Source organism: Hemiscyllium ocellatum, chromosome 31 (genome assembly GCF_020745735.1).
Source record: "Hemiscyllium ocellatum isolate sHemOce1 chromosome 31, sHemOce1.pat.X.cur, whole genome shotgun sequence".
NCBI classification, from domain to species: domain Eukaryota; kingdom Metazoa; phylum Chordata; class Chondrichthyes; order Orectolobiformes; family Hemiscylliidae; genus Hemiscyllium; species Hemiscyllium ocellatum.
Genome location: NC_083431.1, coordinates 30,135,377 through 30,159,623, shown reverse-complemented (window position 1 = coordinate 30,159,623; position 24,247 = coordinate 30,135,377). Strand labels below are relative to the sequence as shown.

At 41.6% G+C, this 24,247-nt stretch overlaps 1 protein-coding gene across 1 annotated transcript in view; it reads left to right on the top strand.

Moving 5' to 3' along the window:
• castor2 (cytosolic arginine sensor for mTORC1 subunit 2) overlaps window positions 1-20,920 on the top strand; it is a 149,650-nt gene extending 128,730 nt beyond the window's left edge. The window contains exons 3-9 of the mRNA XM_060848288.1: window positions 543-736; window positions 2,834-2,966; window positions 3,771-3,894; window positions 7,689-7,799; window positions 8,928-9,010; window positions 16,618-16,712; window positions 20,317-20,920. Coding sequence (XP_060704271.1) covers window positions 543-736; window positions 2,834-2,966; window positions 3,771-3,894; window positions 7,689-7,799; window positions 8,928-9,010; window positions 16,618-16,712; window positions 20,317-20,382 — 806 coding nt within the window. The 3' untranslated portion in view covers window positions 20,383-20,920. The remainder of the gene's footprint in view (window positions 1-542; window positions 737-2,833; window positions 2,967-3,770; window positions 3,895-7,688; window positions 7,800-8,927; window positions 9,011-16,617; window positions 16,713-20,316) is intronic.
• Window positions 20,921-24,247: the final 3,327 nt, after the last annotated feature.

The following is a 24,247-nucleotide window of genomic DNA, read 5'->3' as shown; positions in this document are numbered from 1 at the left end:
CAACTTCGATCATCCAAACATCTGTTATCCAAACAAGATTTCAAGGTCTTAGGTAAACTGTGTTATTTGAACACTGGGTTATCCGAACATTGGATTATCCGAACAAAATACTCCCCACCCGTGTTGTTTGGATAATTGAGGTCACTCCTGGTATCAATAACAGCAATTCTACCCCATGGTCTTTTCATTGAAATGGTCTCAAAGACACATATCGCAGTAGTTTGATACTCCCCTTGAGAGAAAGTGAGGACTGCAGATGCTGGGAGTCCGAGTCGAAAAGTGTGATGCTGGGAAAGCACAGCAGGTCAGGCAGCATCTGAGGAGCAGGAGAGTCTGACATTTTTGGTGTAAGCCCATCATAGACCTATACCCGAATCACCAAGTCTCCTGCTTTCTCGGATGCTGCCTGACCTGCTGTGCTCTTCCAATGCCACACTTTTCGACTTTATTTGTAGCCTTGCCAACTTTTGGGAAAGACTGCTGACAAATTACACTGTTCTATTGTTTGAATGATTGATTTATTCCTCTTCTTGTCTTTCTAGAACTGCCTGGGTCAGATCTCCTGAGTGTGGCAGACGAGACATGGCTGGCATTAAACGTTGTATCGGGCGGAGGCAGTTTCTCCAGCTCACAACCCATTGGAGTCACCAAGATCGCCAAGTCAGTGATAGCACCATTGGCAGATCATAACATCTCTGTGTTCATGCTTTCCACATATCAAACAGACTTCATCTTGGTAAGATATGGCTGCTTGGAGTTTGAATATTTGCTTCCTTTCTGATGTCTTCTGAGTCTTTTTGTTTGTGCTGAGCCTGAACAGTGGAAATGAGAAGTTTTAAATAATTCCTCAGTTCTGAGGAAGAGTCACTTGACCCGAAACATTAACTCTGATTTCTTGCTACAGATGCTGCCAGACCGGCTGAGCTTTTCCAGCAATTTCTGTTTTTGTTTGTGAAATAACTACAGGTTTGGTCTTGGCTTTTGTTATGAGCTATGTATGAGACATCCAGGATGTTAATATGCAGCCTTGCTGTCACGGTCTGAGATTGCACTGATAGACATTGTCCCTGTTCTAATGTTAGTGGGAAGGTTACATCAGCAGCAGCTAAATGTCTGTTCTCAGTTGGATGAGCTGCTCAGAATGCACATTTGGGAGACGCTGAGCTAAATGTGTCACTGTGGAGTGTGTGAATCAAGTTTTCAAAAATTGGGGAGGGGGCATGCGGAAATGTTCCACCACCAGTTCCTTCCACCTGCCTATAGTTTGTGTTTCATATGTTTTAAGGTAGACTTTCCAATTGGACCTACAGTCAGACCATTTCCGAGGGAGCATTTGTTCACAGCCAACAGCCTGGATTTGACAACCCGATAGGAAATTTCCAAGTTGAAGCAAACCTTAACACAACTGTTACTCTGTATCTTCACACACAAAGGAAAGCGAAAATGCAACATGCATTGAATGCACAATTCCAAATGCAGTTGCTCCAATATTATTGGTGAATCAGAAAACAGAAAATGACTGTATGACAGAAAGCAATGGCCTCTCATCAACTTCAATCTCAGATACAACAATCTTCCAAATTCTCTGAACTCAATGAGTGTATTTTATTCATTCATGGGATGTGGGTGTCACTGACAAGGCCATCGCTTATTGCCAATCCCTGGTTGCCCTTGAGAACCTCCTCGTGAGCCACTCTCTTGAACTGCTGCAGTACTTAGATTGTAGGTATGCCCACAGAGCTGTTGGGGATAGCATTCCAAGATGTTGACCCAGAGACAGTGAAGGAACAGTGGTATAGCTCCAAGTGTGGGTCTTGGAAGAGAACTTACAGATTATGTTCTCCGGTATCTACTGCCTTTGTTTTTGTAGGTGGATGTTTTGGGTTTGGAATTTGTTTGTCAAAGGAACTTTAATGAGTTGTTGCATTAGCTGATACATACTGATACTACTGTGTATTAGTGATGGAGGAATTAACATTCAATTAATGTTTTGTGGATGTTGTGTCAAAATAGCGGGCTCTTTTATCCTGGATGATGTCAAGCCATGTGGCTGTTGTTGGAGCTGCATCCATTCTGACAAGTGGAGAGAATCCCATTACACTCCAACTTGTATCTTGTAGGTAATGGACAGGCTTTGGAGAGTCAGCAGGTAAGTTATTCGTTACAGAATTCCCAACTTCAGACCCACTGTTGTAGCCACAATATTTATAAGTTTGGTTCAGTTATATTTCTGTTCAATAGCAATTGTTGCTAGGATGTTGTTGGTGGTGGATTCAACTGTAGTAATGTCCACTGAATGTTAATGGGTGTGGTGAAATAATCTCTTTTTGGATATTTGTCATTGCCAGGCAGTTGTGTGGTGTGAATGCTACATGTCACTTATCAGCCCAAGTCCAAACCAGATCTTGCTGCCTGCAGCTCACACTGCTTCAGAATCTGCAAATTTGCACATATTACCGAACACTCTGATTATCAAAGAATATTCCCGCCTCTGACCTAATTATGCCGGGAGAGTCAGAGTTATTGGGCTTAGGAATAATGTTCCATGGAATTGAGGTGAATAGCCTGCAACAACCACAACCATCTTCCTTTGTGCTAGGCCATGACTCCTGGCAAGCAAAGAGCTTTCCCCAATTCTAGTTGACTCAATTTTGCATGCACTCCTTGATGCCACACTCCATTAAATGCTGCCTTAATGTCAAGGATCGTCACTTCCACCTCACCTTTATTATCTCCTCCTAAATTTGTGAACCCCAGGTTGATTCTCCTGCCACAGACATCGTGGGGCATCAGTTGGGGTTTGAAATCATTTTCTATTTGTTTCATCCTTTAGGTACGGGAAAGAGATCTGCCGTTAGTTATGCACACCCTCTCAGCAGAATTTACCATCCTCAGGGTTGTAAACGGGGAGACAGTTGCTGCTGACCATTTAGGAATCACCAATGGATTTGTGAAGCCAAAGCTAGGTGAGTTTACACCCACCTTATGAATGGGGAAGTATACACACCTTTACAAGAACTCTGAATGAGAGAGAAAAGAAATGATTAGTGTATTAGTTCTGAATAAAAATGAAAAGGGAAGAGTCATCACCTTCCTACTCGAGGGCATTGGCTAAATCAAATTCAGTGGTGAGACCAATATTGAAACAAAGTAATAAGGCAGTATTGTCACTTTATATTTTGTGACTGCATTCAGAATAGACTTGGAACACTGCATGTTTCTGACTATCACATTATAGAAGAGGATACTGCATTAAATAAACAGAAATACAGCAAAAATCATCGTTCTAATGCTGTCATAATTATAAACAAGAATTCTCTGTAAACACTGTGATAACTTGCATATCTATTAACTGGACTGTAACACACAGCAATGACACTAGATAATACCAGTGCATTTTGTGATCTCTCAGGATGGAATCTTGGTGGTACCTTACTAATACTTTTACTTGCAGAATGGGGTAGGTATGTGAATCAGCAGTCCCTCAACATGCACACTTTGATTGTATGAGTCCAACAAAGAGCTAGCAAAGTGATGTTGCTGGTAGCATTGTTTAGGGAGAGGTAACTTCTTTGAGGCCTTCATAAATTTTTAGATATGGAAGTTATCACAGTGTGTTTAGAGAGTTCTTGTTTATAAGTTATAAGAATAGCAGAATGATGATTTTGCTGTATTTCTGTTTCCACCTGTCTGTGGTACCATACTACAGCTTGCAGTAATCATCAGTACTCAATGGCTTAAAGGCGTATTATTGTTTATCTGTCACATAGTTCTAAGGCCAGTCATTCATCCACTGTCCAGTCCCAGCAACAAGTTCTGTGTAACCAGCTTGGACCCTGACACCTTACCGACTGTGGCTACACTCCTCATGGATGTCATGTTTTATTCTAATGGGTAAGTTAGGAAGATCACAAAAGTATTTATTTCAAATTTACAGTTGGTTCAGGCAGCAATGGAGACACAGTTAAATCACAAGTCCGTGTGAAGAATATGGAGGGTAAAATCGAATTAAATGTTGAAAGGTTTCTATTCATAAACATGGTCTCTATCACAGAGTCTGTCCCTGTTGCACAGAGGGGAAGGGGGTAAAGGAGGAGAGTGTTAGTCATTAGGGACTCAATAGTTAGAGGGTCAGATAGAAGGTTTGTTGGGAACAAAAGAGATTTGGTGTGTTGCCTCCCAGGTGCCAGGATCCATGATGTCTCGGATTGGGTGTTTGGGTCCCTGAAGGGAGAGGGTGACCAGCTCCAAGTCATGGTCCACATAGGTACCAATGACATAGGTAGAAAGAGTGATGTAAGGCAGGGTTTCAGGGAGCTAGGGTGGAAGCTGAGAGCTAGAACAAGCCAAGTTGTTATCTCGGTTTGTTACCCGTGCCACGTAATAGTGAAGAACAGGGAGAGATACCAGCTGAACATGTGGCTGCAGGGATGATGCAGGAGGGAGTGTTTCAGGCTTATGGATAATTGGGGGCTCATTCTGTGGAAGATGGGACCTCTACAACCAGGAGGGTCTTCACTTGAACCAGAGAGGTACTGATATCCTGGGTGGGAAATTTGCTAGTGCTGTTCAGGTGGATTTAAACTAGCTCAGCAAGGAGATGGGAACTTGTGTTCGAGTTCCAATGCACAGGAGGACAAGAGTCGGGAGGACATGGACAGGATTTGATGGTCACAGGAATGTGCTGGCAGACAGCAAGCTGGTTTGAAGTGTGTCTACTTCAACGCCAGGAGTATCTAGAGTAAGGTAGGTGAACTTGCAGCATGGATAGGTACCTGGGACTTCGATATTGTGGCCATTTCTGAGACATGGATAGAGCAAGGTCAGGAATGGATGTTGCAGGTCCCAGAGTTTAGATCTTTCATTAAGATCAGAAAAGGTGGTAAAAATGGGGGCGGTGTGGCCTTATTAGTCAAGATAGTATAATGGTGGCTGAAAGAACTTTTGATGAGAACTCGTCTACTGAGGTGGTATGGGCTGAGGTTAGAAAACAGGAGAGGAGAGGTCACACTGCTGGGGGTTTGTATAGGCCTCTGCAAAGTTCCAGGGATGTGGAGGAGAGGATTGGCAAATCAATTCTGGGCAGGTGTGAAAGGAACAGGGTGGTCATTATGGGAGACTTTAACTTCCTCAACATTGACTGGTAATGCTATAACTCTAGTATGTTGGATGGATCAGTTTTTGTCCAATGTGTGCAGGAGGGCTTCCTGACACAGTATGTCCAAGGGCCGACAAGAGGGGAGGCCACACTGGATCTGGTACTTGGTAATGAACCAGGCCAGGTGTTTGATTTAGTGGTAGCTGAGCACTTTGGAGAGAGTGACCATAATTTGGTTATGTTTAACTTAGCGATGGAAAGGGATAGAAACATGCCACAGGGCAAGAGTTATAGATAGTGGAAGGACAATTATAATGCAATTAGGCAAGACTTAGGATGCATAGAACGGAGCAGCAAAATGCAGGGGATGGGTACAATAAAAATGTGGAGCTGGTTTAAGGAACAGATATTGCGTGTCCTTGATAGGTATGTCCTTGACAGGTAGGGAGGAAGTGATAAGGTAAGGGAACCATGCTTTACTACAGAAATTGTATTGTTAAGCGGAAGAGGGAAACTTATGTGAAGTTGAGACGAGATGGTTCAGATGAGGCGATGGAGCGGTATAGACTAACAAGGAAGGATTTAAAGCGAGAGTTAAAAAGAGCAAGGAGAGGACATGAGCAGTCTTTAGCAGATAAAATAAAGAATAACCCTAAAGCTTTCTATAGACATGTAAGGAAATAAAGGATGACCAGGTAGGAATGGGGCCTGTCAAAGATAGAAGTAGCAAGTTGTGTGTGGACCCTGTGGAGATCGGAGAGGTGCTAAACAAATATTTCTCATCTGTTTTCATTTAGGAAAAGGAGAATATTATAGAGAAGACTTGAAAGGCTATTAGACTTGAAAGGATTGAGGTTAGTAAGAAGGAGGTGTTATCAATTCTAGAAGGTGTGAAAGTAGATAAGTCCCCTGGGCCAGATGGCATTTTTCCGAGAATTCTCTGGGAAGCTCAGGAGGAGATGGCGAAGCCTTTGGCCTTGATCTTTGAGTCGTTATTGTCTACAGGTTTAGTACGAGAGGACTGGAGGATTGAAAATTTGTGCCCTTGTTCATGAAGGGCAGTAGAGATGACTCAAATAATTATAGACCAGTGAGACTTACGTCTGTTGTAGGCAAAGTTTTGGAAAGGATTATAAGAAATAGGATTTACAATCATCTAGCAAGCAACAATTTGATTGGAAATAGTCAACATGGATTTGTCAAGGGCGGGTCGTGTCTCACAAATCTCATTGAGTTTTTTGAGAAGGCGACCAAGCATGTAGATGAGGGTAGGGCAGTTGACGTGGTGTAGATGGACTTCAGTAAAGCCTTTGATAATGTTCACGTGATAGACTATTGGAGAAAATGCGGAGGCATAGGATTGAAGGTGATATAGCAGTTTTGATTAGAAACTAACTTTCTGGAGCCTGGAGTCCAATTACTAGTAGTGTGCCACAAAGATCTGTTTTGGGACCATTGCTGTTTGTCATTTTTATAAACGACGTAGATGCAGGCAAAGGTGGATGGGTTAGTAAGTTTGCAGATGACACTAAAGTCGGAGGAGTCATGGACAGTGTGGAAGAAAGTTGCAAGCTGCAGGGAGACTTGGATAAACTGCAGAATTGGGCTGAAAAGTGGCAAATTGCATTCCATGCAGATATACGTGAGGTGATACACTTTGGGAAGAATAACAGGAAGGCAGAATACTGGGTCAACGGAATGATTCTTGGTAGTGTGGATGTGCAGAGGGATCTTGGTGTCCATTTACATAGATCCCTGATAGTTGCCCCCCAAGTTGATAGTGCTGTTAAGAAGGCATATGGTGTGGTGGGTTTTATTGGGAGAGGGATTGAGTTCCGGAGCAGTGATGTCATGCTGCAACTGTACAAAATGCTAGTGTGGCTGCACTTGGAGTATTGTGTGCAGTTCTGGTTGCCCCATTACAGGAAGGATGTGGAAGCATTGGAAGAGGTGCAGAGGAGATTTGCCAGGATGTTGCCGAGTCTGAAGCGAAGGTGTTATGAGGAAAGGCTGAGGGACTTGGATCTGTTCTCATTGGAGAAAAGAAGGCTAAGAGGGGGATTTAATAGAGACATATAAGATGATAGAGGATTAGATAGGGTGGGCAGTGAGAGCCCTGTTCCAGGGATGATGAAGTCTGCTTGTACGAGGGGGCATAGCTGCAAATTGAGGGGTGATAGATTTAAGACAAATGTCAGAGGCAGGTTTTTTACTCAGAGAGTGGAATGCCCTGCCTGCTAATGTAGTGAACTCAGTCATATTAGGAGCATTTAAACAGCCCTTGGATAAGCATATGGATGATGATGGGATATTGTAGGCTTAGATTAGTTCACAGGTTGGTGCAACATCGAGGGCCGGAGCGCCTGTTCTGCGCTGTATTGTTCTTTGTCCTATGTACATTGTACGTAACCATATAGCAAATACTTTTCTGCAAACCACATATGAAAGTTGTTTCTTAATGTGAATTCTTAATAAATGAAAATGGTTGTTTATGGAAAGATGTATTATCATAGACGCATGTTAAAGCCCATCGAAAGGGCACAAATTGTTGATGCAGTTTAATCTCATTATACACTCATTGTGTTTCTAGCATGAAAGATTCTGCAATGGGCAGTGATGAAAATGGTCACATTCGTTTCTTCTCCTTCTCTCTCATTGAGGGCTACATCTCCTTAGTGATGGATGTGCAGACACAACAAAGGTATAAGACGGTCTTTGTTAAGCTGCTGGAGATATAAGTGGTTGCTCTTCACCATGGGCACATGCTAAATCTCAACTGGTATGGGCTCAGCTAAAGCTTTTCTAGGGCAAAGGGAAGAACTATTTGGAAGTGCCCGAATTCCCCACAATGCACTGCGTAATGTTGGAGGGGCAGATGCTATTTCTCCCCTGCACCATCCCCCTCCCCTGGGGGTGGCACGGTGGCTCAGTGGTTAGCACTGCTGCCTCACAGCACCAGAGTCTCAGTTTCGATTCCAGCCTCGGGTGACTGTCTGTGTGGAGTTTGCTCATTCTCCCCGTGTCTGTGTGGGTTTCCTCCGGGTGCTTTGGTTTCCTCCCACAGTCCAAAGATGTGCAGGTTAGGTGAATTGGCCATGCTAAATCGCTCGTAGTGTTAGGGGCATTAGTCAGAGAGAAATGGGTCTGGGTGGGTTACTCTGTGGAGGCTTGCTGTGGACTGGTTAGGCCGAAGGGCTGTCTCCACACTGTAGGGAATCTAATCCAATCTGAAAAAAAAACAGAATTCAAACTCTGCTAAGGGGACAACCCCCCTTGGAGGTTGAGCACACATTCTGGAGTTTGCATAATCCTGGCAGAATGGAGTCCAGTCCATATTGCAGAACCTATCTGTAAATGCAACTTATGCCCTTCCTAGCCTCAAGTATTTCAGGAGCTAATTTCCACTTGCAAAATCCAGAATGTAAACTCAAGCCCTAAAGGGGGATATTGTTTATTTCGAGAAAAGGTACCTGCAGGATTGATTTCAACCAATGTGTGAAATCAGTTGAGTGCATTTCTTGGCAAATTGGCAGTTTGGTAAAGCACCACTTCAAGCTTTTGACTACCATTGGCACTAAGAGCTTTCATGTTCTCAATGCCATGGAAGCTGTAGCCATGCTTCAGTCAACAACAATGTGAGGGACACACTCAGCCGAGGACGGAAAGCTTTTGTTTTCAAAGTACATTGTACAATGATATCAGAATCGAGGGATATAACTGCAAAATCCATTTATGTTTTTAATTTGAATTAACTTTATTTAAGAGCAGCATCATAGACTTAATCAGATTCTGCGAAGTAAAGTTGATTTATTTCTCTGTATCATACTAGGTTTCCAAACAATCTATTGTTTACGAGTGCATCTGGGGAACTCTGGAAGATGGTTCGGATAGGTGGGCAGCCTCTAGGATTTGGTATGTGACAAATTTAGACTTTCCTCACAAATCTCTTAACATTACTGGAGCTTTGTCTTAATGGTGGCGGTCAGTAAAGTCGATCAAGTTGCAGTGACTAACACGTTGTATATTTGCGATACACCACACCCCATTTTACATTCCATTAAAGCTAATGAGAACAGAGAAGCCAGGCAGTATGGATAACATGCAACTGAGCTGCATTTTGTCAACTACCAAGGTTGAAAGTACCACTTGTGCTAGTTCCTGATTTGCATTAGGTCTTCCCTGAAGTGGAAGTGTGAAGGCTTCCTTTGTTCTTAATGCTTTCTACTTCCACTTTTTCCAACAACTATATAAAATCTGTCCATCTCCCAGACTGTTTGGAGAGAGGACAAAGTGCCCACAGGCATTAGCAATATGCCCAATAATGGATGGAAGCTGCACTGACATCAGACACACTTTGTATTGAGATAGTGTATACCTGACTCAGTTAACCTGAAGGAGCGGTCCATCATTGAGTCTGGATCTAGTCGGATCAATTCCTCACCCATGCCAACAGCACAGATTTAGGAAGTTTGAAAGCACCATTGAAAGAGACGTCGTTTTTCCATTTTTACGATAGTGCAGTGAGTCCAGGAAGATAAACATGAGAAAATGAGAAACGAGATATAAACACTTAAAAGACAATTGGTGAACCACTCTGCACTTTTTAAAAACTTAAGTGTATCTGCCTTTATTTCTTTTTATTGGAATTCACACAATTGGAATAAGATCCAATTTTTCTTTCTTTTGCATTCTGTCCCCATGGATTTCATGCGTAACTCCAAGCACTGATGCTGCCTCACTCACCATTGGGTTGCGGACAAAGCAGACTGTAGAATTGTGCAAGATGAGCTGGGCAACAGCTGATAGTAATGGGAGCTGGAAAATTGGTGCATTGTTAAAGAAAATGTTTCAGGGAGCCAGGGGAATCCTGATCCATGTTTGTAATTCTAAACAATCAAGCTCTGAATCTGTAATGGTTCCAACTAATGTACCGATCTTGAGTTACACAAAAGAAGTGGCAATATCAATTTGTATTTTAAAAGAGCTGCCTGGCTAGGTTAGTGAAGAGTGTACCATTTATTCATTCTCTGATGTAAAGTGTATCCTGCTTCAGGCACTGTTCTTCAATTGTCATTTCTCAATCTGAGCAGAGTGAGGTTTTATTTTTATATATGGAGCAAATATGTAGAAGCTAATAACAGTTGAGTGACAGTTCCTGTTGAAGAATATGTAATTCAATAGCATCACACAATTCCTGCTTCACAGTTTTGCTGAGCTCATACAAACTGTATGAACACTGACCAATTTTTAAGGACTGTAGTCTTCGACAGTGATCTCTTACGCAAATTGAAATTACTTTGGTGCAGATAGTTGGGCTAAAATTTATCAAGTCATTCACTAGCACCCTGTGCTCTGAACAATAGTGTTATAGTTTTTAATCCCTGTTGTTCAAGACGGTGCCCCCTTTCATGGGAGGAGTTTCCAGTTTTCTCAGGTAATTGAAAATTTGATTGGAACTTTTTTGTCTTTTTGCCTGTGATATAATGAATACTAAATTTGGAACTGGAAGCAGCATTTCTCATATAGAACATTGATGGTTTTCTGCAGTCTTAATCAGGGTAGACCTTTTCTGTTGTGTCGTTTATCCTCCTCCATTTACCAAGAATGAGGTGTGTAGTTTCCTCAGTAGACTTTCAGTGCCCACACCCTTTCACACACACAGATAGCTAATCTTCAATAAACAGGCCACCATCTTTCCCACCACCCTACCCTCGCACTCCATACACCAAAAAAAATCCTTTTAAAAACACGCTCAAGTCTACACATTTTGGAGAGTGTCACAGGCTTTCCTATGAAGGTTGGCACCTTACGTTTACTTTCAGAAATATGTGGAATTATAGCTGGCTGCATCTTCCTCATCTTCCCCATTCCCAGACCCCATGAATATCACTGATAATAGGAGGAAAATCGAAAAGGTAGCGAAGATCCCATGGATTCGGCTGCCAGAGATAGTTGTGGAGGCGAGTAAATTTTGTCATTTAAGAAAAATTTGGACAGGACAGGTATGGAGGGATATGGATCAAATGCAGGCAAATGGGGCTAGATTAATTGTGAAATGGGCAGCATGGATGAATTGGGCCGAAGGACCTGTTTCCAAGCTGTAACCCTCTATGACTCTGTGAGATTTTAAATATTTTTAACTTGAATACATTTGGACATTATAGAACATTTTCAGGGGAGTGTTGCCCAAATATGGAAATAATGCAATATGATAGTTGCATTTTTAAGATGTAACATCCATTTTTAGTTTAGGTAATTTTACTTGCAAAGCGTCAGGCATTAATTACTGATTATGTACTTGTATAATGTATGCATTTCAACAGGGATGTCATTAAGGTGACTCATACTACTGATCTTATGATTTTTGAACCAGGTGAAGTAGAACGAGTAGATTCAATCATATTTATGCCTGTCATCTTGCTGAACAAGAATGAGTCATTGATGACTGTGCACTGCTGATGTTCTGTGTAAAGTGATTTGCCCAGAGTAAATCTGCATGTGGACCTCTTTGCTATTGTTTATACCATGAGGGGAGCCATCCTTAAAATCTTACAAAGCACCTGAAAACGGAACACTTTTCATGCTTAGGGAAAGAGAACAGATCTTTGGTGGCCAGTGAAATCACCATTCTCAACTGTGAAAATAAAGCAATGGACTCCTCTTAAATATATCATTTGTCAATTGCCATATTATTCATGAAACTATGTGAAATGGATTATTGGATTAGTCCTTAATCTCTCATTTATTAAGAAATGACTTAACCATGCTTTTAAAATCACTTTCCTTTAGGGGGCCAAGAAAGTTTTTTTTTAAAATGAAAAATAAATTTATAGCTGTACTGCTAATGTTTGGGATTTTAATCATATCCTTTGCTGATTTGCAGATACTTGGCTTGTATTGTTTTGTACATCAGTATCCATAAGTCAAGTTAGACAAAAATGGCTCAGATTTACAAATGTTTTATTGTAAATCAATAAGATTGTGCAAATTTCCGGTTTAAACTTTCCCTTCTGGATTCTTTTCCTGTCCAGAAAGGGGAATAACAGAGGCCCTTTTGGTTTTATTTTGAACACCCACCACCATTTTGCAGTCATTGAATTACAGTCATTAAATGTGACAATAACAAAAATCATGAAAGGGTAAGAAAACTGGAAGGGAAGTGGAAACTGAATCCAAGTGGAGTAGTGGAGCAAATAACACATCCCATTTGCTGCTGTGCCCAAGTCCCTCTGGAAGCTTTGAGGGTACAGGTGGACACTGCATGATCTGCCTCCAATGACATAGCCCCAGAAGAGAGTCGGGAATTACAGTCACTTCTATCACACACTGCCAGGGCAGACCCACAAGCAGGCCCTCTGATCTGTTCACTCCTCACTGGGTACCCAAAGATCAGGCTGAAGGGCAACCAAAATAACAATGAAAGGTTTTTTTAACAAAGTAAAGATGGGGTGCAGCATCCCACAGTCAATGTAAATGTGGTCTTTGGACAGCACAGCTCTGCAGAACAACCACTTGGTCTGGGAGTCCATGAACCACTGCCCTTAGTCTACAATTGTACTGGATTGCTAAGAATTCAGGCTAGAGCTATCACCAGTTTACCCAGTTTACAATTAAAACAAATAACAATTTAGAAGCACAGTCAGAGCTCAGCTCTCAGATATTTTTTAATCAACCTGTTCAGACATGCTATGACACACATCTGGAGCAAGTGGGATTGAACCCAGACCACTTGACCCAGAGGTAGGGACATCGCATGAGCCCTCAAAAACTTAAATAATCTCTAATCAACTAGTTCAAAGATATTATTCCACAACACTGGAGTAGGTGAGACTTTAACTTGAGCCTCCTGGCTCAGAGGTAGGAACATTACAACTGGACCAGGAGGGCCCTCATAGGGTCGCTTTCTCCATGTTACAGGGAGACAACTGGTTTAACCTGATGGTCATCTCACCTCAGGCCAGGGGGGAAGGATGAGAAGGGGAGTCCTTCATGGTAACCACACTGTATCACTGTGCATTACAAACCAACCATCCAGCCAACTGAGCTAACCATTTGTGGATAAAACCTAGACACAGCTCTTATTCAGTAACACAAATTATCGTAACATAGTGCAGACATTCAGTGTTACAAGGTTTAAGTTTGCCGTTGAGAGAGTGTTAATCTGTCTCAGACAGTGGTCTGAATACAAAACACATTTTTTAACCAATCTGTTTAGGTATGTCTGGAGCAGGTGGAATGTGATCTCAGGTCTTCTGGCCTAGAGGTAGAGATACTACCACAGGAACCCTTAAAACTGAGCTTTTTTTTTCTTTTATATCTAGAAGGGATCTTGATCAGATAGGCCAGTGGGCTGTGTAATGGCAGATGGAGTTTAATTTAGATAAATGCGAGGTGCTGCATTTGGGAAAGCAAATCGTAGAGGACTTATACACTTAATGGTAAGGTCTTAGGGAGTGTTGCTGAACAAAGAAACCTTGGAGTGCAGGTTCATAGCTCCTTGAAAGTGGAGTGGCAGGTAGATAGGATAGTGAAGAAGGTGTTTGGTATGCTTTCCTTTATTGGTCAGAGTATTGAGTACAGGAGTTGGGAGGTCATGTTGTGGTTGTACAGGACATTGGTTAGACCACTTTTGGAATATTGCATGCAGTTCTGGTCTCCTTCCTATCAGAAGGATGTTGTGAAACTTGCTAGGGTTCAGAAAAGACTAACAAAGATGTTACCAGGGTTGGAGGATTTGACCTATAGGGAGATGCTGAATAGGCTGGAGCTGTTTTCCCTCGAGCGTCAAAGGCTGAGGGATGACCTTATAGAGGTTTATAAAATCATGAGGGGCATGGATAGGATAAATAAACAAAGTTTTTTTCCCTGGGGTGGGGGAGTCCAGAACTAAAGGGCATAAGTTTAAGGTGAGAGAGGAAAGATACAAAAGAGACCTAAGGGGCAACTTTTTCATGCAGAGGGTGGTACGTATATGCAATGAGCTGCCAGAGGATGTGGTGGAGGCTGGTACAATTATAACATTTAAGAGGCATTTGGATGTGTATATGAATAGGAAGGATTTGGAGGGATATGGGCTGGGTGCTGGCAGGTGGGATGAGATTGGGTTGGGGTATCTGGTTGGCATGGACAGGTTGGACCGCAGGGTCTGTTTCCTTGTTGTACATCTCTATGAAGGCAGGTGGAGGCTGATTGTCAGTTTGGGAATAAATACAGGGATGAGAGTCCCACTTTCCAGAGTTAGAAATGGACATCCCTTGAAGGCTCAAACAGAGCATCTCCAGAGTCAGTTGAGAGCAATTGATGCCCATTGAACTTTTCCATGTAAGATCTGAGTTCATCCATTTTGATTTAGCTTCCTATTTCTCTCTCACCTTTGTTCATTGCTCTTAACAGTTTTACATTGTAAACAATTCAATTGGAGAAATGGGTGATTTACTGGTAGTGGGTAAGAGATTAAAAAGAACCACTGTAGTTTGGTGATGAAAAAAGAAGTTCAGTTGTGTATAATGTTATGTACTAGGCCACACCCCTCCAAAACATTCTTAAGCAGACAGCCCTAGACCTAACTTTGCAATTTGTTTTGGTAAGTGTACAGTGAAAATTACCCAGAGTAAGATAGCTCGGTTGACTATTAGTTTTAAAACAGGCAAAAGGTTTATTCACAAAATGACACAATGAAACACAAATCACAGAATAGAGAACCCCTACAGAACTCAACCTATCCAGCTAGACTTAATTATGCTGTCCCGAATATACACAATAGTCTTGATATGCAAACTCCCTTTAAAAACCAGTATAAATGGAACACATGCTTACAGGTTAAAGTTGAAAGGCTGAAAAGAGAGAGTTTTCACACAGCTCCCTCTTGAACTTCCCAGTTCAGGAGTGAACTAAAAAAAAAGCTCAGCTGAGGTAGTTAAAGAGCTGACCCCTCCCCTCTCTTTATACAGGTCACTTCTAAAACATGACCACTTTAGCCTGAAGTGTCATCTGTTTACAAATAAACAAGAGGCCTCTCAAAATCATTTTAATCTCTGTATCATACCAAACTGACTGCAGCCCAGCCTGGTTTATTGCCCTTCTGAAAAACAGCTTTCCATCCATTGGCTCAATCTATCCTTCCCACCGCCTCAGGAACATATCCAGAATAATCAAACACCCCTCCCACCCTGGTTATCGTCTCTTCAACCGTTGCCTGTCGGGTAGAAGATACAAACATTTGTATACACGTTTGAACAAATTCAAGAACAGCTTCGTCCTTGCTGTTATCAGACTTTTGAATGGATCTCTTTAATGTTAATGTTGATCTCTCTCTGCACCTCCTCAGCAGCTGCAACACTGTATCCTGCACTCTGTTCTGTTACCCTATGCACTTGTATAGTACAATCTGCCTGGAAAACACGTAAGACAACACTTTTCACTGTACCTCGGTACACGAGATGGTAATAAATCAAATCAAATCAACCAGTCATTAGGCTGAATCACAAGATTGTTAGATATTCCGAAGGAGGATTGGATCCAGGACTTTGATTAATCAGGTGGTGTTGCTGCTCCCCTTGCAGCATCTGGGTGGATGTCAGCTGGACAGTGTTAAAGCTACTGGCACTTACAGTTAGTCTTACACAGAGAGTATACTTAACTCAGCCATGAATGGAGGGACACCAAATTCAGACAAGGAACTGCTGATGCTGTAGATCTGAAACACCAAACCAGAAATTGCTGGCAAGACTCAGCATGAAAACAGAGTTAAATTTTCAAGTCCAGTGACTGTAAACTCTGTTTTCTTGCCACAGACATGCTGAGTTTCGCCAGCAGTTTCTGTTTTGGTGTTTCAGATCTCCAGTATCGGTAGTTCCTTATCTGATTTTGATATCCCTCCATTTGTGGCTGTGTTTATGAAATGGAGGAGAGTGAGTACTGCTGGCAAAACTCAGCATGTCTGTAGAGAGAAAGCAGAATTAATGTTTCAAGTCCAGTGACCATAAACTCTGTTTTCTCTCCACAGACATGCTGAGTTTCACCAGCAGTACTCACTCTCCTCCATTCCTTAAACACATAATTAGCAGGAATTGCTGGAGGAACCCGTCAGGCTTGTGGAGAGAAAGCAGAGGTTACGGTCACCAGACTCGAACCATCAACTCTGCTCCCTCTCCACAGGTCTGCTGGGTCTCTGCAGCAAGTTCTGTTTATTGTGTGTTTAAGGATTGGAAGAGAGTGAGTACTGCACCTCAGAAAAGTTAACAGCTGCAGCACAGGAGGGAGAAAGCAGTGATAGCCAAGCAGAAAATAGAACAAAACACACAGTCTACTGTGCTGCCCTGTTGTAACTGAGAGCTTTTGTTGTGTGAAAGAGTCTCAGAGGAAATCCTCAGAAAGGATGCTGTCTATGTACAATTATTTTTGCTTGGCCCTAAAGGAAAAAAACAGCCAATAGTTACTTGAAGGAATTACCGCTAAGTGCTTTGTTTACTGTAGTGTGTTATTCAGTGCTAAGTGTTAAACTGCATCTCTTCCACCAGATGAATGTGGAATCGTTGCCCAGATTGCAGAGCCCCTGGCTGCCGCTGATATCCCGGCATACTACATCAGTACATTTAAGTTTGATCACGCCTTGGTAAGTTTCAAAAAAGTCTGGTTACAAAAGAGCACACTGCAGTGTTATTTTCTGGATGAAAACTAGACCTGTCACTTTGCATCACTGTTGCTTATTATAACTATTTATTCTGCTTTAACCCAGCATGGATCTGGCAAAATTCTGAAGAGCTTGCTTGTTGAATGTGAACTGTGTGAAGCTGATGTTACTGACAAGGTTAATCTGCTGAACCATGGCCAGATAGTTAGAGTAAAATGTTGTTTTTCTTTCTGTTTGCATGCCCACTCTCTGCTTCACTGCCCCTTAGTATCGAGAGTGATTTATCAGCAGATTGATTATTGCTAATTGTTTTAGTCTGGCAAAGCGTAAAGCTGAAGGAACTAAGCTTGCACAATTAATTTTTTGCTGTGTTTGCTTTTTTGCCTCCCTTTTAAGTGCAGAACTGTTGAACTGTGTCCCCTGCAGATAGTGTGAGGAATTGTTATTTTCTGACCTTTATCTTTTCTGATCCATGGGACAGGTTTGCAAACAATATCCCTGCAAATTTTCCCCATTAAAGCTTTGTTTACTCTGTTGGCACTGCTCAGCAATGTGCTGTTTATTTTCCACTTGTGGAAGTAAGCTCAATGTTTGTTTGAAGAATACTATGCCCTCACTCTTGGCCCTAGGTTTCAACATTTTTGTCAATATTTCTGCAACAGTCTCTTTCTGCACTAAGATCAGATTTCAGATGAAAACTCAGCTTGCACAATTTTTCAGAAGAAAACTTGTCCCACTGAATGAAGTAGCTGTGCTGTCAGTCTGACAACAGGCTATTCATACAAGTAACTTTACCATTTCTACGAGGAAGGATGAGCAATCTCACCACATTCAGAATGTACACATCTTTTTTTCCCACAATGTTCTCCCCTTCTGACAGCATGGACTTGTGCAGAGACCAGTCACTTGGTGCTGGCAGTCATTAACACCTCAATAGCTGCCTGTGCCTCATGCAGTTTAAACAAATGTAAGGGCACCACAACCAGGCCAGATCCTGCCCGTAATGACCCCCACCAGCAGAGGGCGGAATTTCAGGTATCCAACCAGGTATTGCCTGCAGAGTCAATGGGAGTCCTGTGTCCTCCATTTTGGGGAGGGCCCACCAAGATAAGTACCCATCGGGTACTCAACTGGGCAACGTCGGGTCTTTCCCTGGATTCTGAGAGCAACTGGCCTCTGATTTCTTAGTAGCATCACTGGGCACATGGTGGATGCTGCCAGTAATGTCCTGGCCCGAGATCCATGATCATGGACAGACCCAGCCCACAGGCTGGGTACCGCTGGGAGGGGTTTACAGGGTGGGAGTTGCTGGAGAATTGTGGGCATAGGCAGCAGTTAGCAGCAGTGTCGGTGGAGGGAGTAAGAGTAACTCACAGCAGACCCAACCGGAGCCCCATTTCTGAAGCCGGGTTTCTCGATCAGGCCTTTGAGCGATTGCCCACTTAGTTGGTGGCAGGCTGGAAGGCTGGCTGTGGACTTGACTGGGGCCACAACAGAAAGGCTGCCATTCTCCTCCATCTGATTAATTGACTCCATCCTTCATTAAATTCATAGTTGGTGAAGGTGCGAAATTCCAGCCATGGGGACCTCACTGTGGCAGACTCTGTTATCAGGAGTAGGTAACCTGTTGGGCCTGCCCTCCCGAACCCTGGGGCATTAATTGGAGTGAGGAGCTTCCTATCACCAACCTGCCTGAGACCAGCCAACTCAACGCAGTGAAGAAGTATGAAGTTGTTTCACAAAGGTAGAGAAGTAGAATCAACAGAATAAGGGTGGCACAGTTTATTGTGCAAATAGGGAATTTTTATTTAGTTTTCTGAATATTCTCCAAAGACCTCGTCCAGTTTGAGAATTAAACTAACCTGCAGATTTGAATTGTCATCAGTCAGAACTATTGTTCTGTGACTGTCGTTCCAGTACAAGGTGAAATAAGCTTTTTAGTAGAGGCATGAAAATCGTATCAACTTAGAAGCACTTCAGTTTGAATTTGTGTGCACGCAACAGTGAATGGGCCGTAATGTTGCAAAGCTAGGAATCATTGACCAGGCTTGATGGTAAATGACATGAAGCCATTATGTTCACAGGAAACTATACAATTTATCGAGTCTGTCCTGTTTATCAGTCCTGTTCTTAACCCCTACCCTACAATCTTTTCCCCTCGAATGCTTAACTAATTATTGTTTTGCAGTCATTTATCATCACATCGCTCATTACCCTCATTGGCAGCAAGTACTATATCCTTGATATTCAAAACTGATTTTCCAAACAAGTTCCTCCCCATATCCCTCCCTACATAACTTGCCCAAATCTTAAATCCGTGTCTCCTAGTCTTTACGCCAATAGTTAATGGGAGCAGCTTTCTTTTGTCTGCATTTTCTAAACTTTGTTTGTCTGTGGTGGACACATGGCATTTCATTATTCATTGCGTAGTCTGAGGCATGAAGAGTGACTATGTGTGTGAGATGGCAGTGGGCTGACCATATCCTCGCTAGCATAAACACTTTTTGGAGAGGAATTCTGTATTGATTGACATTGAGCCTGCCCCAGTGAAGTGTGAAAGTACCTACTCAGCCTGCTCACTGTTGTTCTATCAAGTTGAACCAATCAGACTCTGCTTTCAGGTGAAACTCAAATTTGCTCGATCTCAAAGCTTAAAGGAAAAGTCTTATTGCTTGAACGATGGCTGCAAAAGAGGGAGGAGACATCCTGCCTTGCTGAGGATTAGGACAGATAATTCTTCTTCAATGAGATGAGGAAAGGCTCGAAGCGTTTAATTTTGCATACTGGTGAATGGTGTCACCCAATAGCATACAATCAACGAATACTCTTGCGTCTGTTATGACTAACATTTCCAAGTCGAACAGCCACCAATAATGCCATCACAATATAAGTAATCTACCCTTAATAACATCGTATCTTTAAAATTAAAAGATTAGTTAATTGGTGTAATACCCCAGCTCACTTGCTATTCTAATCCTTGTTTTTACTCCCCTCAATGTATCCCAGCTTTATAAGACAAGTCAAGAGCCTCATTTTGTGTAGAGAGAGCACAAAGTAACCCATTTGTTATTAAAGCTGTTGTCAATGGTGTGGTCTACTCCTATTATTTCTGATATCACCTACGCATTGTTGAGCTATGGTTCCACACCTGTCAATCATCCAGCGGTACATTGCCCAAATGACTGTTGTCTGGAAGCCTTAACAGTGAAGACCTCCAGGCAACCAGATATCCTTACTGACCCCACGTAGGCCCTCAGCTGCTCTCCACAATTGCTTTCTCCTTAGGATAACCTGTGTAGCTATTGTAAGAAGGAATAACTTTTCTTTCCCTTACCCAGGGCACTTTGAACCATTCTGTGGTGCCTTTCCATTCAATTTAGTACACAGTAGAGATCAAACTCATGACCTTCCTGGTCAATTTGAATTGGAGACTTTTCATCCTGAGTTAATAAAGTGATCCCATTAACTAATGTAATGATATATTTTACATCTAAAAGCTGTGACTGTGTTGAAACAGACAAGGCAACGTCCTAGTAAGTGCTCCACTGCCTTTCTATTTTCTTACCTATACTCTTTTTATTTTGAGGTACCTGAAGAAAATATCAACAGTGTGATCAACGCTCTCCAAGTGAGTCAGAACAAGAAGCAGTAGGTGGGAAACTGATATCCTGGCGGTTTCATCTTCACACAGTAGTCTAAGCTGAAACTGAGATTTCAAGAAGAAACCTTTGGGTGTTTGTAAAGGAGCAGAAAGCATGTGAAAACTAGTGAGCTGGTGACTTTTTGAAGTCTGTTCCCAAAGTGAATGTTACCATTGTGTTCTTTGTGTGAACGGTGTTACATTGTACTGGTAAAGTCAAACCATCTCTTTCTACTGATGCTTTCCCCCACTGTGAAGGAGCAATGGTGATTGGCTGTTGTCTGTGAATTAGTTGGGTTAGTTATCTCATGTAGCACAAAGCTGATTTCTCAAGTTTGGGAGCAGAAGGGTCTCTTGTTAAGTATAGGGATGTTGAATTTTGGGAGTGATTACATGGAGGTAATCTAATTTTGGGTTGGCTTCTGATGACATCACAAATTGTGAAACGAAAGCTGGTATCTTCTTCAGATAACAGTCTTTTAAGTTACTCCCTGGTAGCTGTTACTTTGTTTAATATGCTATTTCATTTTATCTGGGGAGTTCCTATACATCTGGGCAGGTTGATGCATGATGACATCCTCACTGTTGCAACATTTTTATTGCTACTTCCTTGAGTAATAATCTGCAGTTCATTCTGGAAATTCCCACATCTCATTTCATAGCAACATAAACTGTGTAGCATGCCTGCAATTGCTGCTGCTCTTTCTTGTACTCCCCTGTCTCAAAGTGAATATTAAATGCATTTGGCATGAAAGATTGATACAGGGATAATTGAGGCAAGTGACTGAACAATATAATTGTGAAAAGAGACCTGAGTTTCCACAGTTCTCTTGATGATTAACTCGCATCATATGTTTCATGCTTGCATCAAGTTTGGTCACTTCCCTTATCAGAGAAGTGAAAAGGGATTTATTTTGGACACATTAGACAAACTATTCCCCGCACTCTATTTCAGTTATACTGTTGGCAAACTTATGTCTTGACATCCCTACGCTGAGAAATTAGACAGCATAAGATCCAAGGAGAGGATTTTCTCCTTTTTAAGATATATGGAGATTGATTCCAACCAAATTTTAATCACAATGTGTTTCAACGGGCAATCCAGTTTGATTTTCACAGATCATTGCTTTCCATCAGGGTTGCTACACTGCTGAATTAACATATTGTCAGGTATCCCCATGACGATGTAACATTCAGATAGGTCTTCAAGACTTCTCAGCAGGAGTTATTGTTCAAGGAACGTATCGTCAAGGAACATATTGTAAAGGAACATTTCAGAACTGAGTCATATATGACCAGTTGCAGAATTTTGAAAAGCAACATAGCAGGACAATGTTTCAAACGCAGCAGTTCAGTTTTAATTGCAGACCATGTCTTCAAAGGTGGCAAAAAAGCTCTTAATCAATCCTACCTAACCAAGGATTTGCTGATTTTGTTAACTTGTAAGCCACTACACCAGTTGTTATAGCAGCCCTTTGTTCAGTTGTTCACAGCTCACCTCAAGTTTTTTTTTTGTCACTTGTGAAGACCTCAGTAGAAAGCAGAGAGAACTGGGAAGTTTTGTCTTTTTTTTATTATTGCTTTCTTCTCACCTTTCCTAATTCTGTAATTGATCATGTGTTTTACTAATTTCTCTCTCAAAGACGTATCTTCACAAGTGGCACTTGTATCTCCATATTGCTCATGATGTATTACAAGGTGTCAGTCATGTGTGAAGGAGGAAGAATGTAGCATTGTTTATTTTTCATATACTAATTTGCACACAATTGCCTGAATGAACCTGAAGGCTGACAATTTGGAAATGTGATCATCTTATACAGGCAAACTCCTGTATCTTCTACCATTTCCTTCTTTGTAATTTATACACATTCTATGAAGTAAATAGGACTTAACTAATTTGTACTGCTGCTTTCACCTGTGTATCAACTCCTATTTTATTAGCTGAAGACAGAGGAAAGATTTTATTGTTTTAGATTCAGCAGCCTTCTGTGCTGAATTACTCAGTCACCAGAGGCAATAGTGAGATTGTGAAGCTGCCTTGCCTGGTGCTGAAGTGCCTGCTTAATGATGTTGTGATTGCTTTATTAGAGAATATTAACAAAGCTTAGACATTGCTAATAGATAAACCCCAAGGTATGTGTCAAAATTATGAAGACTTCTAAACCTAATCCTTTTAAAATAGTTATTAAGCTGAATTCTTAATTAATTTTAAGGCTGGTTTACATGTGGAAAATATTTTCCTAACTAGCAGATACAGCATTTTGATATTTATAGCATTGGCTGAAACCTTTAAGTTCTCTTGAAATTCAGTTGAAATAGTAGTTGCAGAAAGTTTATAATTTAGTGATTTTTGAACTATAATTTCTTGCTCGCTACTAATGGTTTTGCAAATCTCATTATATTTATATTTATAACCACTGCCGTTGTGTTTATTTTCCAATCTTCTAGTCAGTTTTTAAAGTTCTTTTTGCATTAATCGTTGGTGCAAGAATTATAACACTTTTTTATAAAGGTGAGATAGACATGGTAATTAAGAATCTGTGTGCTCCTTTAAATGATAAAGCTCAATTAACATTTTAACTTGAGTCAACTAAAATTAATTGATTAGAGTAGTGCTGGAAAAACACAGCAGGTCAGCCAGCATCCGAGGAGCAGGAAAAATCGACATTTCGGGTAAAAGCCCTTCATCACACAGAATCACGATTTCTGCTCCTCGGATGCTGCCTGACCTATTGTGCTTTTGCAGCACCAAGCTAATCTTGACTCTAATCTCCAGCATCTGCAGCACCCACTTCTGCCTAAAACTAATTGAACTAAGCCTGAGAACATCCTTGTTTCAAACCACTCAGTCCGCTGGTACTGAATGCTGATATTACCCCAAAGTTCTGATGTTGCTGTTATTACTGCTGAACTACCACCTGAATCTAACCTACAAATCTAAGCAACCTCTCTCTCTCTCTCTCTCAAGGGGCCTCTTTCTGCACAATGATACAGTCCCTACCTCTGGGTTTGGAAGCTGGGTTCAAGTCCCACCTGCTCCAGAGCTATGTGATAGTATCTCTGAATAAGTTGATTATGGAAAATAGGGTTGATTATAGAAAAAAAAGCCTCTCTCCCTGTACTCCTCCAAATGGACAATATTACCTTCCTGTGGATTGGAATCCTTTGCATTTCCACTCTTGCTTTCCCACGAGCACTAGATGAACACATGAGGCTGTATTGATAGTATTACCTTCCTCTTGATGACAAGCTACAATGGTGGAGCCATCTAGCTCCTTTATTAATGCTGCAGCACCCCCACAGACAATGTAGAGCCTGATGATACTGAACTGTTTTTGCTTCATGACCTGAATAATAGGTACCTCTGAAAAAGCTGCACATCGTGGACCTCTCTGACTGACAAGGCTGACCCTAGACTCCCTCAGACTGATGCCAGGCTTTAACAATATCATTCAAATTCCTGATAGACCAACTTGTAAACTGTTTGGCAAAATGCTGCAAGATATTTTCCTCTAGTTTTGATTTCTTCGCCTTAACAGCTTCTTCTCTAGTATAACTTTTCATCGATGGTGTTCAACGCTTCCTCTGCTTTATGTAAGAGGATTTATTGCATAATGTTAATCTTTGTGATTGTATGAGTATCCTAGACTGAGCATCACTATCTGGATTGACTCCAGAAGTGCAGGTACGGGCGTATGACTACACAAAATATCATTTGTGTACTTGCTTCTTATCCTATTTATTTAGTGCCCCACTGGGCACTTAAAATGACCAGTAATCTCATGATACAATCTGGTTGAAGTCCTGGCTGGATTATCAATTTGGAATTTAAGTATGATGTATGCAACTGCATTTTTTATGATAGTTCTTTCTATCT